The following is an 18,215-nucleotide window of genomic DNA, read 5'->3' as shown; positions in this document are numbered from 1 at the left end:
CCATGACAAGTGGAACCAGAGCCCGTTCTCGTGCTGGGGAAGGAACTCCATAGTCGGTGTCGACAGATACGTCGACAAGCTGCGATTTGTGAGCAAGACATCTTGACGCCTTATCAAAACTTGCGTAGCACCAAAGGCAAGACAGTTGCCGAAGCTGAGGAGATGGGTTCACCTCGGGGCCAAGAAGAGTTGGCTGCAACTATTAACAAGCTGATGGAAGATGTGGCTTCGCACGAGGAAGCGATTTCATGCACATGTGAATCATTCAGTGGACTGAATGATGTGGTGGCGAGCCTGCAAGAACAAGTAAACTTACTAATGGGGCATATCACTTCGTTGACGACTACAGTGACCGACTTGCAAACTGAAGTAGGGGAGCTTCAGTTGAAGAATCGTACGTTGCAGCGGACAGTGACCCTAAATGGCGGAAATGGTAAGAGGTCATCAATGATTGATGTGCCAAGACCTGCGAAATTCAATGGTTCTCGTGATAGCAAGGCCATTGAGAACTTTTTATTCTAAGTATAAGACTACTTGGATATCCAGAATGTGATCATTGAGGATCTGAGGATTAAGACCGCAACAACCTTACTTGATGGAGATGCCATCGCTTGGTGGAGGCGAAAGCACAACGACATAGAGATGGGTCAATATGTGATAGACACCTTTGACGACTTCAAAATGGTGTTGCGCAACTATTTTATGCCAAGAAACGCGCAGAGGCAGGCGTACCGGATGGTTCGTGAGCTCAAACACTCTGGTTCGTTGCAAGACTATGTCAGAACGTTCCAGAAGCTTATGTTGGAGATACCTAACATGCCATAAGACGACATGCTCAACTGGTTCATTGTGGGACTTCAGCCATGGGCACAGTCTGAAGTAGAAAGGAGCAACCCTCGTGTTTTAGAAGATGCATATGTGGCGGCTGAGCGCTTAATTGACACTCAGCGCAAGCCTTTCACTCCATCCACCAAAGTCGGGAAGAAGCTTGACCATAGAGGCAAGAAGGATGAGCGACGCGATAATAAAGGTAAGGCATCGACACACCATCAATCCAAAAAGAATCAGAACTACACAAAGCATAACAATAGCAACAAGGGTGCAGTTGTGACATGATGGTTCTGTGGTGATAGGAACATCGTCAGGCAGTGCCCAAAGCGCCTTGTGAAAGATGATGGGTAAGCCAACGCTGCACAGAAAGAATACAATGATACTTAATATAGTGACACTGAGATGATGCAACCAAGGATGGGGGTCATGCGATCGATTAACGCGGCTAAGAACATGCAGGTCAGTAAGGAACTTATGTACTTAGAAGTCATTATGAATGAAAAGTCTACTTCAGCAATGATAGACTCAGGGCCCACACACAACTTTGTCTCGCAGAAAGAGGCAGAGCGGTTGGGCTTGAAGCCTGGGCCAAAGCAGAAGACCATCAAAACGGTAATCTTTATGGCCAAACCCATCCTTGGTGAAACAATAGACGTGGCTATTCAAGTGGGGAGTTGGGTCGGCAAAGCCAACTTCTCTATGGTGCCCCTGGATGATTTCAAGGTGATTTTGGGTATGGAGTTTCTGCGAAGCCAGAATGTTATGATGCTGCCAAAGTTTAACACGTTAATGATCATGGGGTCAGACCTGTCCCACATAGTGCAGTGCCTTGCGTAGAAAGGCAAGTCTTCAATGCTATCGGCAATGCAACTGAAGAAGGGTGTCAAACATGAAGAGCAGACATTCTTAGTTGCAGTGTGCGCAGAAGAAGGGAAGGTAGAAGCAACAATGCCGCCGACCCTAGCCCCACTATGGAATTTTGGGGTTGATGCCTCCAAAATTACCAAAGCGTCTTCCGCCAAGACGTGAGGTCGACCACAAGATTGAGTTGACCCCGGGAGCGAAGCCTCCTATAATGGTTACATACCGTATGGGGCCAGCTGAGCTGAAGGAGCTACACAGGTAGCTAGATGAGATGTTGGATGCATGTATTGGTCATCCATCGAAAGCCCCATTTGGTGCCCCAGTCCTTTTTCAGATGAAACATGACTGCTCCAAGCGGTTACGTGTGGATTATCGTGTTTTGAACAAAGTCACGGTGAAAAACAAGTACACATTGCCATTGATAACAGACTTGTTTGATCAGCTAAGCAGTGACCGTATCTTTTCCAAGTTAGATCTGTGATCGGGTTACTGGTAGGTGAGGATTGCTGAAGGTGATGAGCCGAAGACAACTTGTGTTACTCGCTATGGTGCTTACGAATTCTTAGTAATGCCATTCGGGTTGACAAATGCTTCAACCACGTTCACGACTTTAATGAACCAGATCTTCTACCCTTACTTAGACAAGTTCATGGTAGTCTACCTGGATAATATCGTGATCTACAACAACAACATGGAGGAATATGTCGGGCACTTGCGAACCGTGTTTCAGGTGTTAAAGAAGAATGACCTTTGTGTTAAATGAGAGAAGTGTCTCTTCGGGCAGGAGGAGATCAACTTCCTTGGCCACGTTGTGGGGCATGGTGCACTGCGTATGAATGAGCAAAAGATAAGGGTCGTTCATGAATGAGTTCTGCCAAGCAAAGTACCAGAATTGCGGTCATTCCTTGGTTTGGCAAACTACTATCGATGTTTCATCGAGGGTATTCCCTCATTGCTGCGCTCCTCACCGATTTGTTAAAAAAAAATTGAGCATGACTCTGGACAGGAGCATGCTAAGATGCCTTTGATGGCTTGAAGAAAGCCTTAGTGAGGGAGCCAGTGCTGCAACTGCCTGATCATTCGAGACCCTTTGAAGTCCACACAGATGCATCAGACTTTACCATTCGCAGAGTTATTATGCAAGATGGCCATCCGATCGCATATGAGAGTCGCAAGCTGAAAGATGCAGAGAGGCGTTATATAGTGCATGAATGTGAGATGATCGTCATTGTGTACTGCCTTAAGACCTGACGACACTACCTCTTGGGTGTTGAGTTCGTCGTCAAGACAGACAATGTGGCCACGAGCTATTTTCAGATACAAAAGAAGTTGACGCCTAAACAAGCTCGATGAGAGATGTTTTTGGCTAAGTTTGACTTTGCTTTGGAGTACAAGGTTGAAAAGACCAATGTTGTGGCGGATGCTCTGAGCCGTAGGGCTGAACTGACAGCTACGCACGCGGAACCTTCTGAAGTGCATTTAAAGGGCGAATTGTTGAGTCGCATCTGCGAAGGTACGCATCAGGATTCAATTGCACAACACCTTGTTTCTTTAGCGTAGGCAGAGAAGACTCAGCGATTTTGGCTACAGGATGGCATCCTTGTGATAAAAGGGGGATGCATCTTCATGCCGCGATGGGGAAGCCTTTGCCGAGAACTACTTAAGGAGTGCCATGATACACTATGGGCCGGCCATCCTGGTCAGGAGCGGACCTTAGCACTCCTTGAGCGTGGCTACTATTGGCCGCAGATGAGAGCTGACGTTGAGGGATATGTGCGGACATGCCTCATCTGCCAGCAAGATAAGGGGATAAACCAGAAGGCTGCCGGTCTCCTTGAGCCTCTACCAATTCCAGAACGTCCTTGAGAGACTTTATTGTTAGTCTGCCAAAGGTAGAGGGCCTCAGTTCTATTTTGGTTGTGGTGGATCACTTCTCAAAGTATGCCACATTTATCCCAGCTTTCAAGGAGTGCCCTGCAAAGAAGATTGCAAAGTTGTTCGTAAAGTATGTGGTGAAGCACTGGGGCATACCAAAGAGCATTGTGAGTGATCACGATGCTCGCTTCATGGGCAAGTTCTAGCGTGAAGTATTTCGGCTACCTGGCTCTGATTTGCTGTTTTCAACAAACTTTCATCCGTAGACAGATGGGCAGACAAAGCGCATCAATGAGATACTTGAGCAATACCTTGGCACTTTGTTAGTGCCAATCAAAAAAAATTGAGTGAAGCTCCTTGCTGTGGCATCATTTTGTTACAATCTGCAGAAGAGCGAGTCTTCAGACCACAGCCCGTTTGAGATAGCCACGGGGCAGCAGCCACTGACCCCGCACACTCTTGCCGCATAAGAAAAGAGAAGGCCATCCTGCGTCTATTAGTTTGTCCGCGATTGGCACGAGCATAATGAGTTGGCAAAGTCATTCTTACACAAGGCGACAAAGATAATGAAGAAGTGGATAAATAAGCATCATCGGCCCGCGGGGTTCCAAGTTGGTGACCAAGTGTTGGTGAAGCTATATCCTGGTCGTACATGCATCTTTCACGGGCGGCACCGCGAACTGCTCAGAAAGTATGAAGGACCCTTCACCATCACAAAAAAGGTGGGCAAGCTAACATACAAGCTGAAGTTGCCCCCAGACTTCAAGGTGCACCCGGTGTTTCACGTGTGCAACCTCAAGCAGTTTCATTCGGATGATGGAGACCTAGAACGCAGTGTGCCACAGCACGCTCCCATCATGCAGAGGGCCCCAACAGCACAACGGGCCAAAAAGCACCTCAGTCAGATCCTTCACCACAAGGTCAACTACTTGAGGGAGGCAAAGAAATACTTGGTACAGTGGGAGGAAACGGCAGAACCAACGTGGGAGCCTGCATTCCGAATAAACAACTGCTACCCGACTGAAGTCAAAGCTTACCACGAAACAGATGACGCCGAGGACGGCGCATGATTTGAAGGGGGGAGCATGTTCCTTTGCGACTTACATTATACAGTTGTGCTTAAAGTCTGTTTTGCTTTTATTGAGTCTAATGTAAGCTGCCTAGTTCAGGTGAATCAATACCCCAAAGGGGCAGCTCGTATACTTGAACTGTAATAGCCTGCAGGCAAAATTGTGAATGAAGTAAATGCGTTGAGTTTTCTTTTGTTCACCCTCGTTGTGATTGCTTCCTGTGATTGTAATTTCTCTTCCTCTATTCTCTCTTGCTCTCTTGCACTCTGATTACAAGCTTCCACGATCGACAAACGAGCTGACAAGTAGGCTTGCGACAGTGAGGAGAGACTGTCGCACCACGCTGGCCCATTGAAGGAAATAGGCCCATGACAAAAGGTCTTTTCACAAAAATTGACGTTGCACCTAAGGGTTATGCAACTACCACTTTATATATATATATATATATATATATATATATATATATATATATATATATATATATATATATATATATATGAAAATGGGCCCATGCTTAACCAATTTGGTGCTAAACCGCATGCTAAATGGGGTTTTCGGGCTTCTCCAGTGCTTTTTATGTGGTTCCGGTCTCATAAATGTCTTGGGCATGGTCGATTTACTAAGAATCCACACCTGGATCATGTGTTTTTGCTGAAAAAAATGATGTTTAGAGCCTAAAAAATTTACAAAGATTTTAAACAATTGATTTTTCAAACTTTATAAAAAACCCACCAATGTGTTGGAATCAAACACTTTTTAGAGCTGATCACTTTAAAATCAAGTACATAGATCACATCTCTACAATCTAAATTTAAAAATAAAATAAAAAGAGCCCAAAAAACTCATTTAGCGTGCAGTTTATCATAGACCCATTACTCTCTCTCTCTCTCTCTCTCTCTCTCTCTCTATATATATATATATATATATATATATATATATATAGAGAGAGAGAGAGAGAGAGAGAGAGAGGTAACTATCGCAAGCAAATGAAATTTTGTGGTGTCTTTCGCAAATCTGATACTGTAGATACATTCAACATGGTTGATTTGCTAAAAATTGACACTTAGATATGTTTTGGGATAAAAAAGTGATTTTTCAGCTTGAATATTTATGAAAATAAACAATTGATTTTCAAACCTTATAAAAGCCTACTCACATGTCAGAATTGGACGACCCAAGAGTTCATTCTTATAAAATCAAGCATGTAGAACACATTTGTATGGTTCAATTTGAGAAAAAATATGAAAAAGCCTTTTTAGAAGCCCCATAAACCGTTATCTTTTACTCTTTCTCTTTATATATATGGTTTATATTTAGTATAATCGATTATAGCTAAATACAATCTAGTTGGATATGTTGCCGTGTGCTCTTCGAGTGTACTATATTGCTTAAAGATCTCCTTATACTGATATTTGACATTTCTCGTAGTTGTTGTATATTGCTTCAAAACTCAATCTTTTAAATTTTTTGAAACATCAAACTTTTTTTACAATAACAATATATGTATTTTTACTTATAGTTCAATGAATAAATGCTAATTTTTAAAAAAATTATTCTATATATAAGAAATATACATACCAACAGTAAAGTCTAAGAACACTCCTTATAAAAATCTAGTAATCCATGGCATGTAATAAAATGTAAAGGTGTGCGATCAGGATCTCATGCCAACATTCCTATAAAGCAACTTTCAACTAACGAATCACTTGCTCATGGTCTTATCGGTTCACCTTTAAAACGTCGGTTCACATAACTTTCTAAAAATCTGTTGCACATTATATGATTGAATACATTTTGCATTGGTTGTTATGAGAAGTTTACACACGTTTGACATGTGCACTTGATCTTACCATCTCACACTACATTATTGTGTTGAGTTGTATCTAAGAAATTCTTAACAAAATTCAGAGAGTAACGATTTATATTATAAATCAGATCAGAGAGTAGCGATTTACAATAAAAATCAGATCAGTGAGTAACAAGTTATAATGAAAATCAGATTAAAGATTAACAATTTACAGTGAAAATTATATCAAAGAGTAGCGATTTACAGTAAAAATCAGATTAGAGAGTAACAATTTACAATCAAAATCAGATTAGAAAGTAGTAATTTATAGTAGAAATCAGATAAAAAAGTAACGATTTACAATAAAAAATCAGATCAGAGAGTAACGATTTACAGTGAAAATCAGATCAAAGAGTAGCGATTTACAATGAAAATTAGAACAAAGAGTAGCCATTTACAGTAGAAATCAGATCAGAGAGTAGCGATTTATACTATAAATAATGATTTATATTATAAATATAGATTTATATTATAAATCGTTACTCTTTGATCTGATTTTTATTGTAAATCGCTATTTTCTGATCTGATTTTTATTGTAAATCGCTACTCTTTGATCTAATTTATACTATAAATCGCTATTTTCTGATATGATTTTCACTGTAAATCTCTACTATCTGATCTGATTTATATTGTAAATTGCTACTTTCTGATATGATTTCTACTATAAATCGCTACTCTTTGATCTGATTTTTACTGTAAATCGGTACTTTCTGATCTGATTTTTTTTTAAATCGTTGCTCTATGTTTACTCAGCTCGACACTGTCGTCATTATATCTTCTGTAAATCACTATTCTTTATCTACTCAGTTCGATGTTTACACCCTGATATTATGATGAATAATAGACAGAATGTTGATTCTTTTGGTAGTTCAACTATTTTTACGAATAGACGACGACAAAGAGTACTTTGATGATAATAACCGATGATAAATGATGCTCCAACGATAACAAACGATGATAAATGATGTTTCGATGACAACAGACGATGGTAAAGAGTGATCCAAAACGTTTAGGGCAAAATATTACGAGGAGCTTCTGTTACAGCAGAGAAGTTTACTGCTTAGGCCGAGAAGAGAATGTTTGAACTTTAAAGAATTAAGATCATCCTTTCTTTTCTGAATAACGAACATTTTTATCGTTTTCTAAAATCATTGTTTCATGGCCAAAATGGCAAGAAAGGGTATTAAGTCTTTACAACTGCACCGGACTCCGGTGCTAACTGCTGCCGACACACGGATACGAGCTCTACATAAGTGGCGCTCATTTGGACCCCATCCCATGGAACGATAAGATAGGTGTCTATCAAACAGGTTCCTGCATGCAGCGATGCTGTTTCTAATGTGAACACCATACAAATAGGCTTACCATTTTGGTGTCTTGTGGCTGAACAGCACTCCCTTCCTCATCCTCTCTCTATGGGAGGTGCTCCCGAAACCGAACTGAAGGCCTTAGCTAGAATTTCGACCATCACCAACCATCTGGTTCCCCTTCTTCCTCAAGTTCGTCCCTCCCATGCTTCTAAAGAAGGAGAAGACAGTTATCGAAGAATTCATGGGGAGGTTTCTGCGGGAGACGCCGTTTGGAGAGTCTGCTTTGATAAAGATGACCGGGAGTTCACTGATATCATCTATGAGAAAGCGGTTGGAGAAGGCATTGCCAAGGTAATAATTCGGTGGTTATACTTGAGTGGTTACGGTGGGAGTTGGTGTTTTATTGATTTAGACGATTCTTGGTTGAGTTTGGTGAATCGCCATTTTGGTTTAATGCGCTTGTTTTTTTGGGTTTTATTTATGAGTCGTCACGTGATTGGATGCCAATGTATGGTGATTGTCGCATGGTTGTGATGGGATTGGTTTTATTTATGTTGGGATTGGTTTTTGTTGTTTTAGATGGTCTTTGTTGATCTTCCTACTGTTTTAGGAAAGATCGACAAAGACGTGGTCAATTCAGACTGATTCAACAAGGACTTTGGCCACCAAGTTTTGAAGTTCTAGTCTTGAATACTATGCTTTCAATCCAGGACAAATCTTCATGGAATTCAATTGATTACTAAGTTTTTGGCAAGAAATTTTCTTTCTCAGGACTTGTAACAGAGCTGAATCCTGAGCGTGCTGCAAGTCCTAAGTCAGTTGGTGAGCTCTTGAATGTTAGATGCTGTCTACATGTTAATTCCAAAAATGAAAGAAAGTAGTCAATTTTGAGTTCTTTGGATTCTTATTGTTCATTTTTGTGTAAAGGAGGAAGTTGGGCAGGATTAAATATGAAATGGGTTAATGACATGCTTACTGGGAACTGCTAGCCCTTGGTTCTAATGATGATTTTTCTCTGTCATTCCATCGAGTAGTGGTTGCTCATCCTTGTGTTTTTTGTAGTTTCTCTTTTTGACGAATTAGCCGGGAGAGTTTGATGTGCTACACTAAGGATCCATATTTTAACCTACACAATTCACTGTGACCAGTTTACCTTTGGAAGTCACACTAGTAGAAATGAACTTTAAATCACCCTTATATCCCAAGCTTTCAGAATGAGAGGTGTTTGCAGGAAGACATATAAGAGAGAATTTGATGTGCTACATAATTCAAAAGCATATACATGAATACACAATTCACTTCCACCAGATTACCATTGAAGTAACACTAGTAAAAATGAACTTCAAACCACCCTTCTATTCCAACCATTCAGAATGGTTGAAAATTATGCATTTACGCCTTTGAGCTAGGCCATTGGAATACTTTCTTTGGCATTATCTTCTAGTATTATAGATTGAAGTGGTGTTTTCTGTTATTGGTTGAATGTAAGATTTTAATTGGGTTGGTTTCTTTGATTTTTAAAACATGTATTTAAATAGGTAAATTATTATTATTGTTTTTGTTTGTTCAATTATGAGCAACTTTATATGTGTTTTCTTAGATTTGATTGTTAATAAGTTAACTGTTCTTTGTGGATTTTCTAAGATCACAATCAACAGACCAGAAAGGAGAAATGCTTTTAGGCCTCAGACGATTAAGGAGCTAATACATGCTTTTAATGATGCTAGAGATGACATAACTGTCGGGGTCATCATCTTAACTGGGAAGGTATTTTGCTAATTTCCTGTTCCAGTATCTACCAAAACAAATTATGGGATACTTAACGCACATATGTATATGCACAATGGTCCGTGTACTGACACAAGTCACCTCATATTCTCTTTTTAACGTTAGCAATTCAGAGGTTTAGCTCTGTTTGTAATTTAGTCCAGTCTTGAGGTTTATCATATTCTGTAAAATATAGATGTCTCTATTCTACTTTGATATGGTTAGGACTATTTTGAAACTTCCTGTTGGAAATATTAAATCTATGAACTGTTTTCTGCACCTGGTGTACATGTTTTCATTTTGATTTATTCTTTCTTGATAATGACCATTTTTTGGTTCTGGGGGATTTATTTGCTTTTAATGATGTAGTGTAGTGTGTAGCATATTAATTGTAGCTGTCCCTTTGCTGTATGTAAAGGTGAAACTGACACTAAGACACTTGTATGCATTACAAAATCCTTACCTGAAGCATATGCCACAGCCATGTAAGGTAAAAACTGTTGAAAATCAAGTCAATAGTATGATATATACATGACTCAATGTCCTGCAATTGACAATACGCTGCATTGTACATCCTGACTTGCATGGCTTTCAGGGCCTTACATTGCTATAGCAGGCAATAAATTTTGAGAAATACTTTCTTTGATGTTCTCATCAGAAAATTATGTACATAAACGCATGGATCCAGTTTGGATACAAGCCAAGATATTATGATTGTTTTTAATGTTTCTTAGAAACTGTTGGAAGCTTGTACAGTGGCTGTTTGTGTAAATAAATTCAGTTACCTATTTTTTCTCTTCTTTTTGTTATCCCATAAAGTGGCCATTATCTGGGCTCTCACACGGTAAGGGCTTGCAGAGCAGCCTTTAATTGATTGAGCTATCTTAACTTGGCATGGGGAGTGCAAAATATTAAAAGGAATACTCTTTGCATAATGACACAAGAATATCAAATCTAGTGCTATTTCTCCATCATATTAATGGGCTAAGTAAGATTATATTCACTAAATATGCTTGTAATGCCGACATGTGGTTTTCAAGACCAGACTAGACGTGATGCTGTGAAAAAGATAACCATTATTAGCTTATTTTGTGGAGAGTTGCAAATCCATTGTTTCTTATTTCCTGTAGGTCAGTGTGTTTGTCATATAAAAATGAAGGGATCACTGACACAAATGTAGTGAATTGCTGCAGAGTTTTACTTTAGAAGGGTCGAGAGAGTAAATGGTAAATGTAGTAGGAACATTAAGCACTGTGATTACGGTTGCAAGATGTAACCATATTCACATATTTTATCTTGCCTTTTGTTCTTTATGCTCTAGAAATTTCTTTGATCAGGGTACAAAGGCATTCTGTAGCGGTGGAGATCAGGCATTAAGAGTGTCAGATGGATATGCTGATAAAGATAATTTTGGTCGTCTTAATGTCTTGGATCTGCAGGTGAGCTTATCATGGGTTCCTTTTAAGGATCTACAGTAAGAAATCATTTGTTAACTCCTGCAATTATTCATTTTTAGATTGATGTATGCAATGAGTTCATCAGTCTGGCTTACTACTAGTCACATTTATCAAGTGTTTTGTTTCCTTGAATTAATGTCTTTTCATTTTCTTTGTAAAACTTGCTTAGTTTACACATACAGACTTCTTTCCCATGTAAACAATTTGTAGGTGTCCTACTGTGAAGTGTGAACACATACCTGGTCTGCCCAAGAGAGCACCATCTTACGGACTTCTTTCCCATATAACCAATCAGGTGTCCTGCTGTGAATACATACCTGGTCTGCCCATGAACGCTCTCTCTCTGTGAAAGCCAAAAGATGAAGAACTTTGCTAAAAGAAAGTAGAAAAATGCTTGTTAAAGTGACATGGTGCCATGATATTCCACACTGACCAAGGGGTAGTAGCCTAGTAGCATTTTGATCTTCACATTCCCATCGTGTTTGATAATCAGATGGCAGGTTACCTGTTAGCTAGCTGTTGTTGCTTGATATTCTATTTGTCTTGGGGTATTGGAGACAGATAAGAAAGTACGAAGTTCTCTTGTTGGAGAAGTGAAGAGAATGACATGTTATGTTGCTAGCATCTTGTGACAAATGTCTGCATTGTGTGCAGGGACAATGATACTAGATTTATGTCCAGTAGCTACAGATTTGGCTCCTTCCAATCTTCTTAACTTAGAATGTTAGTGTTTGCCATGAACTAATGTGATATGGTGCTTACATGATTCTTGTTAAGTTCAGTTTCAGACCAATACCTAGGCTTCACTGTGCTGGATATTTCCTGTCTGGCTTTGGAACCTTAAGCAACTTGTGCTGAACTATGCAGTTATAGGAAATCTAACCTAGTTGTTTGACCTTGTTTAAAACTGAGATGGCTCTCAGTTTCACCGAGTAGATTTGGGGTACCTATCTATTTGTTTTCTTTTCTTTTCAAATTCTTTAGGTTGATGATCTTTTCAAATTCTTTAGGTTTATGAGTGACATATTTTGCATTTATGACACTGTTTTGATGATGGCTAAGCTCTCAATCTCCAGTAGAATTCTATTGTTTATCAGAAAGGCTGCTATTAGCGTTTGCTAGGCTTTTATAATTTTTTTTAAATATGTACCAGAATTAGTCATCCCATTGGATGCCCCCTCATTATGCCACATACGTTCCTCCTCTTCATCAAATTCAACATTAACTGCTTGGAGAATCATATTAGGGAAAATATCATGCTGCTGAATTGTTTTTATTGAGACTGGTTTATTTGGGTTACGGGTTTGGACCTGGACCCGGAAACATGAATTTGTGTAATACTTTGTGTTTGTATTCGGGTCTGGAACAGATGTAATGTTATGTAATATCCAGACCCGATCCAGTTTGTAGTACATATATATGTTGAATATAGGGTACGATCCCCAGTAAGTGGGATTGAATCTTCTATTGCAGCCGTCCCCTCCTCTCTCACCGTCTCTCCCTTCTTCTGCATCAACGATACTCCTGGAGACAAAATCTTACATGGTATCAGAGCAGGGCTTCGTCTGATCTCTATTCAAGGGCGTGAAGTTGATCCCAGAACGTGTCTCGAGAGATCGGTCTTCAAACTCCAGGTTAACGTGATTCTGCCCTTCATTCCAACTTCTTCTATTGTCTCTCATCGTGAGTCTCATTCTTATCATTTTTTTTTTCAAGATAGATTTCTGTTTGCATCTTTATCCCATCTTTCAGATCTGTTTTTGATTTCAGATCTGTGTCATCATCTTCTTTGTTTTCATACCTAATTCCATACGCAGATCTGTTTTCGATTTCAGATCTGTGTCATCGCCTGTTCCTTTGTTTCCAGATTTCCCACTTCGATTTCTGTTTTCAGACCTGACCTGATTATTTCATCAAATACGAAATCTGATTGTTTTTCCCAGATCTGCGTTACTTTCTCAAACACGAGATCTGATTATTCATCTCAAGAATATAGATATATATTTAATCATAAATCAATCTTTGGTCCTTTTCTCTGTCACGGTTTGAGCACGCGTGAAACAGACTGTAATCTGTTCACGCTCCATCAGTTAAGATCTGTTTCTTTGTTCGTTACCAACATTGACGTTAGCAGCACGTTCGATTTAAATTTTTTTTTAATCAGACTGCTATCTTGATTGCCCTTTGCTGAATACTAGGCAGCACCAGCACAGTTGGGAATATTCGATCATCTACGACTAACTAATCTCAAAAAAAAAAAAAAAACTTTGATTGTTGGAATTTCTGCTACGTTGAAATTTCTATTACTGCTGTACTGGTTGTTGCCTTGTATTGCTGCTCTTGTACTTGACGCTTTCCCTTATTCATCCTACTACATATTATTTCGTCATGGATTCTCCTTCTCTACCGTCAAGTTTTCTTGGTCAACTCATCTCTGAAAAACTGAACAATTCGAATTACTTGACCTGGAAGAGGCAAATTTTGCTTTTTATCAGAAGTTTGGATCTCTCAGGACACATCGACGGGACCGTTCATGCACCTCCAGAGTTTGTGATGTAGGAAGAGCGAGACGATAAAGGGGAGGTTTCCAACAAATTGATTCGCAATCCAGAATTTGGGACATGGAGGAGAAAAGATCAAGCGGTCGTTGCTTATATCACATCTACTCTTTCTCAAGAGGTATACGAATGCTCGACAATGGAGTTATGGCAGAGGTTGGCGCAAACATATTCACAGATTTCAGAGGCCAGAATCCTACATTTAAAAAGAGAATTCCACCTCTTAAAGAAAGAGAACTTGTCATTTACAGAGTACATGAACAAAGTCAAGATCCTCACCGATCAACTGGCCATGGTGGGTTGTGAAATTCCTGACAAAAAAAATGTTCAACAGGCATTGAATGGACTTGGCTTCAATTATCACATGTTGGTCACTTCCCTTCTATGTCTTCCTTCATTGCAAAGTTTTGAAGATCTTCGCGCGAAGTTACTACAGTAAGAAATTACCATTAGAGGAGAGGAGATGGCCATCAATTCAAGCAATCATGATGTATTGGTTACACGGATGATGTCAAGAAGAGGACGTGGAGGCTTTCGAGGTGGACGCGGCCAAGGAAGGAACAGTCAAGGAGGCCGTGGGTTGTTGCCCACACCCAATATGTCACTCAATTCTTTCTCAGAAAACCAGAGCTCCAGGAATATACCAACATGTTTTCAATGCAATAAAAGGGGGCACATCAAAGCTAATTACTGGCACAACCCACAGAACAAAAACAAATTTAATGGTGCAGGATCCTCCCACAAAGGAAGAATAGGAGAAGACTCGAAGGACGATGAAAAGGATAATATGAAGAATCTTTTGATATCTGCTCTCTTAGAGATAAGCTTCAAGCAGAATGGACAAGGAACTTGGTACATTGATTCCGGGGCTGCGACACATGTAACAGGTGATGTCGGTAAGATTTCGAAACCCATTCCTTATCATGGAAAATTTCGTATTAAAACTGGAGATAATACTCTTCACTCTATATCTCACACTGGAAATGTTGATCTTCCACTTCTTAATTCTTCATTAAATTTATCTAATGTTTATCATTCTCCCATTATTGTCAAAAATATTGTTTTTGTCTCTAAACTTGTTGATGATACTAATTCTTTCGTCGAATTTACTCCTTCTGTACGTGCCAAGGATCTTCTCACGAAGAAGCTGCTCATTGAAGGAGAACGACAAGGAAATATGTATGTCCTCAAGGAATCTTCTTCTTCTTCTGTTCGTGGTGCTTTATCGAGTTCATCGGCCAGTCAGTCAGACCATCCACTGTCCTTCAAAGATTGTTTTAGTTTATCTTAGTGTAATAAGCCAAAGATTTGGCATCGTCGTTTGGGTCATTGTAATAAATCATTCATTGAGAAACTTGTGTCAAGTGGACTTGTTCCACGGTCTAGTTTGAGTGTTGAGTCTGAGACTTCTCTTTGTTCCAGCTGTCAATTATGTAAGAGTCATGTTCTTCCTTTTAGTTCTCGCCATTTGAAATTGTCTATTATGATGTTTGGGGACCTGCCCCACAATCTTCCTTATCTAGTAGTCACTATTACGTTATCTTCATTGATAGTTATTCCAGATACACTTGGATTTATTTTATGAAACATAAATCTGAGGTGTTCAAGCTCTTTCGCTCGTTTTACGCCCTAGTCTGTAATCAATTCTCGTCCAAAATTCAATATTTCCAATGTGATTGAGGGGGGGGGGGGGAGTATTTATCAAAGGAATTTACTGATTTTCTCCAAGAAAATGGAATAAGTCGTCGTATATCTTGCCCACATACACCACAACAAAATGGTGTGGCGGAAAGAAAACATCGACACATTGTGGAAAGTGCCTTGAGCATGTTGCATGACTGTAAAGCCCGTGAAAAAAAAAATCGTGTCCGACTCGTGTCAGACACATGCCCTGCACGTGTCAGACACGTGTTGCGGTCTGGGCCGCTTTGTCGGGCCCGGATCCGGGTCTGAACCAGACCCGAGCTTAACCCGGACCCGGGTTCTCGAATCCTCGAGAACCTGCGTCTTTTAAAAGACGCAGGCGTCTCGGGCGAGGGTTCAAAACCCTCGCCCCTTCTCTCTCATCTGCTCCGCTCCGTCCCTCATGCTGCCGCCGGTGATCGGAGACGCCGACAAGTGATTCCGTCCGGCCGCCTCCCCTTTGAGTTTCGGCGACCCAGTTATCCTCTCAGCAGCCTCCGGCAGCCTCAACCACCTCTTCGCCTCCCCCTTGCTGTCTCCTGTGTCGCGTGACGCCGGCGACTCAACCGCCGACCACCACTGCTCCCTTCTGCCGCCAAACGACACCGCCACCATCGGCCTTTCCCCTATTCGAGCCGACGTCGGCAACTCGTCGCCGGCCACCACTGCCTCCTCTCAGCTTCTCCCCTCTTTCTCGGCTCCCCTTCGTGGGAGGCTGACGCTGTTGACCCCGACGCCGGAGTTGTCGGTCACTCCTCTCCCTCGTTTCGCTGTCGTCGGTGAGTGCTGTCGCCGGCAACTCGCCTCCCTTGTCGAGGTAGCTCAGTCGACGTCCGCTGCTGCTCTCGCCTGCGCTTGCGTTTCGAAGTCGCTCGCCAGCGACTTCTCCCGTTGCCGTGGTCGTTCGAGGTATAACCCCCCTCTCCTCCTCTTTTGTTTTGGGTTGATCGACAGGGGGGCTGAGCCCCCTGTCGTCACCTTTTGTCGCCAGGGGGTTAACCTCCCAGCCTTCCTTTTAGGGTTGATCGACAGGGGGGCTGAGCCCCCTGTCGTCACGTGTTGTCAGCAGGAGGTTAACCTCCCCTGCCTTCCTTTGAGGGTTGATCGACAGGGGGGCTGAGCCCCCTGTCGTCACCTGTTGTCGGCAGGGGGTTAACCTCCTCTGCCTTCCTTTTGGGAGTCAGTCGGCAGGGGGCTCCAACCCCTCCTGTCTCTTTCTGTCTCGGCAGGGGGCTCTATCCCCCTGTCCTTGTGCCTGCCTGCAGGGGGCGAAGTTCCCCCCTGCATTTGTGTCCCGGTAGGGGGCTTCGACCCCCTGCCATTTGTCCTGTTGACAGGGGGTTCCTCTCCCCCTGTCCCTTTTTGTGTTTGCCTGCAGGGGGGCGAGCTCCCCCCTGCGTTTGTTTTCTCGACAAGGGGTGGGGCCCCCCTGCTCGCCTGTTGCTCTTCGGCAGGGGGTTTTGTCCCCCTGCCTCTTGTGTTTTGCCGATAGGGGGCGAAGCCCCCCTGCTTTCCTGTTTTCGAGCAGGGGCTTACCCCCTGCATCTCAGTGTTTGTTCTCCGGCAAGGGGCTTTGCCCCCTTGCCTTGTTCTTGCTGCCGACAGGGGGCTGCGCCCCTGTCTCGTGCTTTGACAGGGGGTGTTCCCCCCTTCCTTGTTGCAGCAGGTATGGTGGGGGAGCCTCTGCTCCCTCCCCTGCCGTTCTTTGTGCGGGCAGATTGGGAGCTCCTGCTCCCTGCCTCTGCTGTTGCTGCCAAGCAGGGCTGAGGCCCTTGCCTCTGGCACCCTTGTCTGCTGGATGCAGAGCTCCTGCCTCTGCCTTCTGCAGGCAGGAGGCCTTGCTGCCCTGTTGCTTCTCGTTTATTTTACGGCATATACTAACGTTCTAAGCTCTCCAGGTTGAACGGTGGATCTAGCTCGCCCTCTGTGGCTCGAGCTCTTGTTTGCCTACGCTGCATGCGTACGAGGACCCGCAATCCCTTAAGGTAGGGGATTCTTGCGTGAAAGGACAATGAACTGATAAATGCTAAAATAAAGAATATAACTAAAAGATGATGATATATGTATACGTATAATATATACGTATGTCTTTACCTTCAAGGACGCGGTTTCGCGATCCTTGTCCTTTTTACTTTCTCGCACTTTCCTTTCTGTCGCCGCCGCGCTATATGTGCCTAGGCTTTTCATTTCTGTCTTTACATTTCCTGTCTTTTAACTCAAGGACGTGGTTTCGTGATCCTTGTCCTCTTTACTTTCTCGCACTTTACTTTCCTGCTGCCCCGCGCTTTGCGCCCTGTCATTTACTTGCTTATGTCTGCCTTGTTCTCCAGGATGTAATCCTGGTCCTCCTTTACGTTCTTGCACTTTACTTCCTTGCATTTACTTGTTGCCCCGCGCTTTATGCGCCATGGCTTTGCTTCTGCTTTACTCTTCGTACCTTACTTTCTTGTGCCGTCGTGCTTACTCTTGCACTTAGCTTTTGTATGTGTTTGTCTTTACCTTGTTGCCGCACTTCGCGCATATGCTTTGTTCGTGTATGTATTCTGATCTCTGTCGTATGCTTCTTTACTTGCTTACGCTTATCGTTAATCGAGGTGCAACCCCATGCCTCGTGAGTCGTCCTTTACACTTGCGTAATTAGTATAGGATCTCATACCTCACGAGTTGCTTGCGTAGTTGCCTGCTTGTGCGTTACGATGATCGAGGTATGATCTCATACCTCGTGTGGAGCTTTAGCATTCTACCCTCGCGGTGCGGCTTCGCCCATCGAGTCTTGCCCCTCGATTTGCCTTTGTATTAGTTTGTACACGGGTTTGCCCCTTGTCAGCTTGCACTCCCTGAGTGCGACTTCGAGTGTATAGTGTATATCGTTTCACTTGTCTTACAGGTCACGACACACACTTATGCACTTCGGTTCTTCAAAGACATCGTCTTAGGTGCAAACCTATTTTCAG

General features: G+C 42.1%; 1 protein-coding gene across 1 annotated transcript in view; it reads left to right on the top strand.

Annotated features, from left to right (window-relative positions):
- The first annotated feature begins 421 nt into the window (after positions 1 to 421).
- LOC149810584 (1,4-dihydroxy-2-naphthoyl-CoA synthase, peroxisomal-like) overlaps positions 422 to 18,215 on the top strand; it is a 32,389-nt gene continuing 14,595 nt past the window's right edge. The window contains exons 1-5 of the mRNA XM_089994184.1: positions 422 to 433; positions 547 to 738; positions 7,797 to 8,147; positions 9,441 to 9,563; positions 10,901 to 11,002. Coding sequence (XP_089850310.1) covers positions 422 to 433; positions 547 to 738; positions 7,797 to 8,147; positions 9,441 to 9,563; positions 10,901 to 11,002 — 780 coding nt within the window. The remainder of the gene's footprint in view (positions 434 to 546; positions 739 to 7,796; positions 8,148 to 9,440; positions 9,564 to 10,900; positions 11,003 to 18,215) is intronic.

Source organism: Nuphar pumila, unplaced genomic scaffold (assembly GCF_984573655.1).
Source record: "Nuphar pumila unplaced genomic scaffold, dmNupPumi1.hap1.1 HAP1_SCAFFOLD_279, whole genome shotgun sequence".
Classification (NCBI taxonomy): domain Eukaryota; kingdom Viridiplantae; phylum Streptophyta; class Magnoliopsida; order Nymphaeales; family Nymphaeaceae; genus Nuphar; species Nuphar pumila.
The sequence above is the reverse complement of the archived record's forward strand: the minus strand, read 5'-3'. Positions and strand labels throughout refer to the sequence as shown.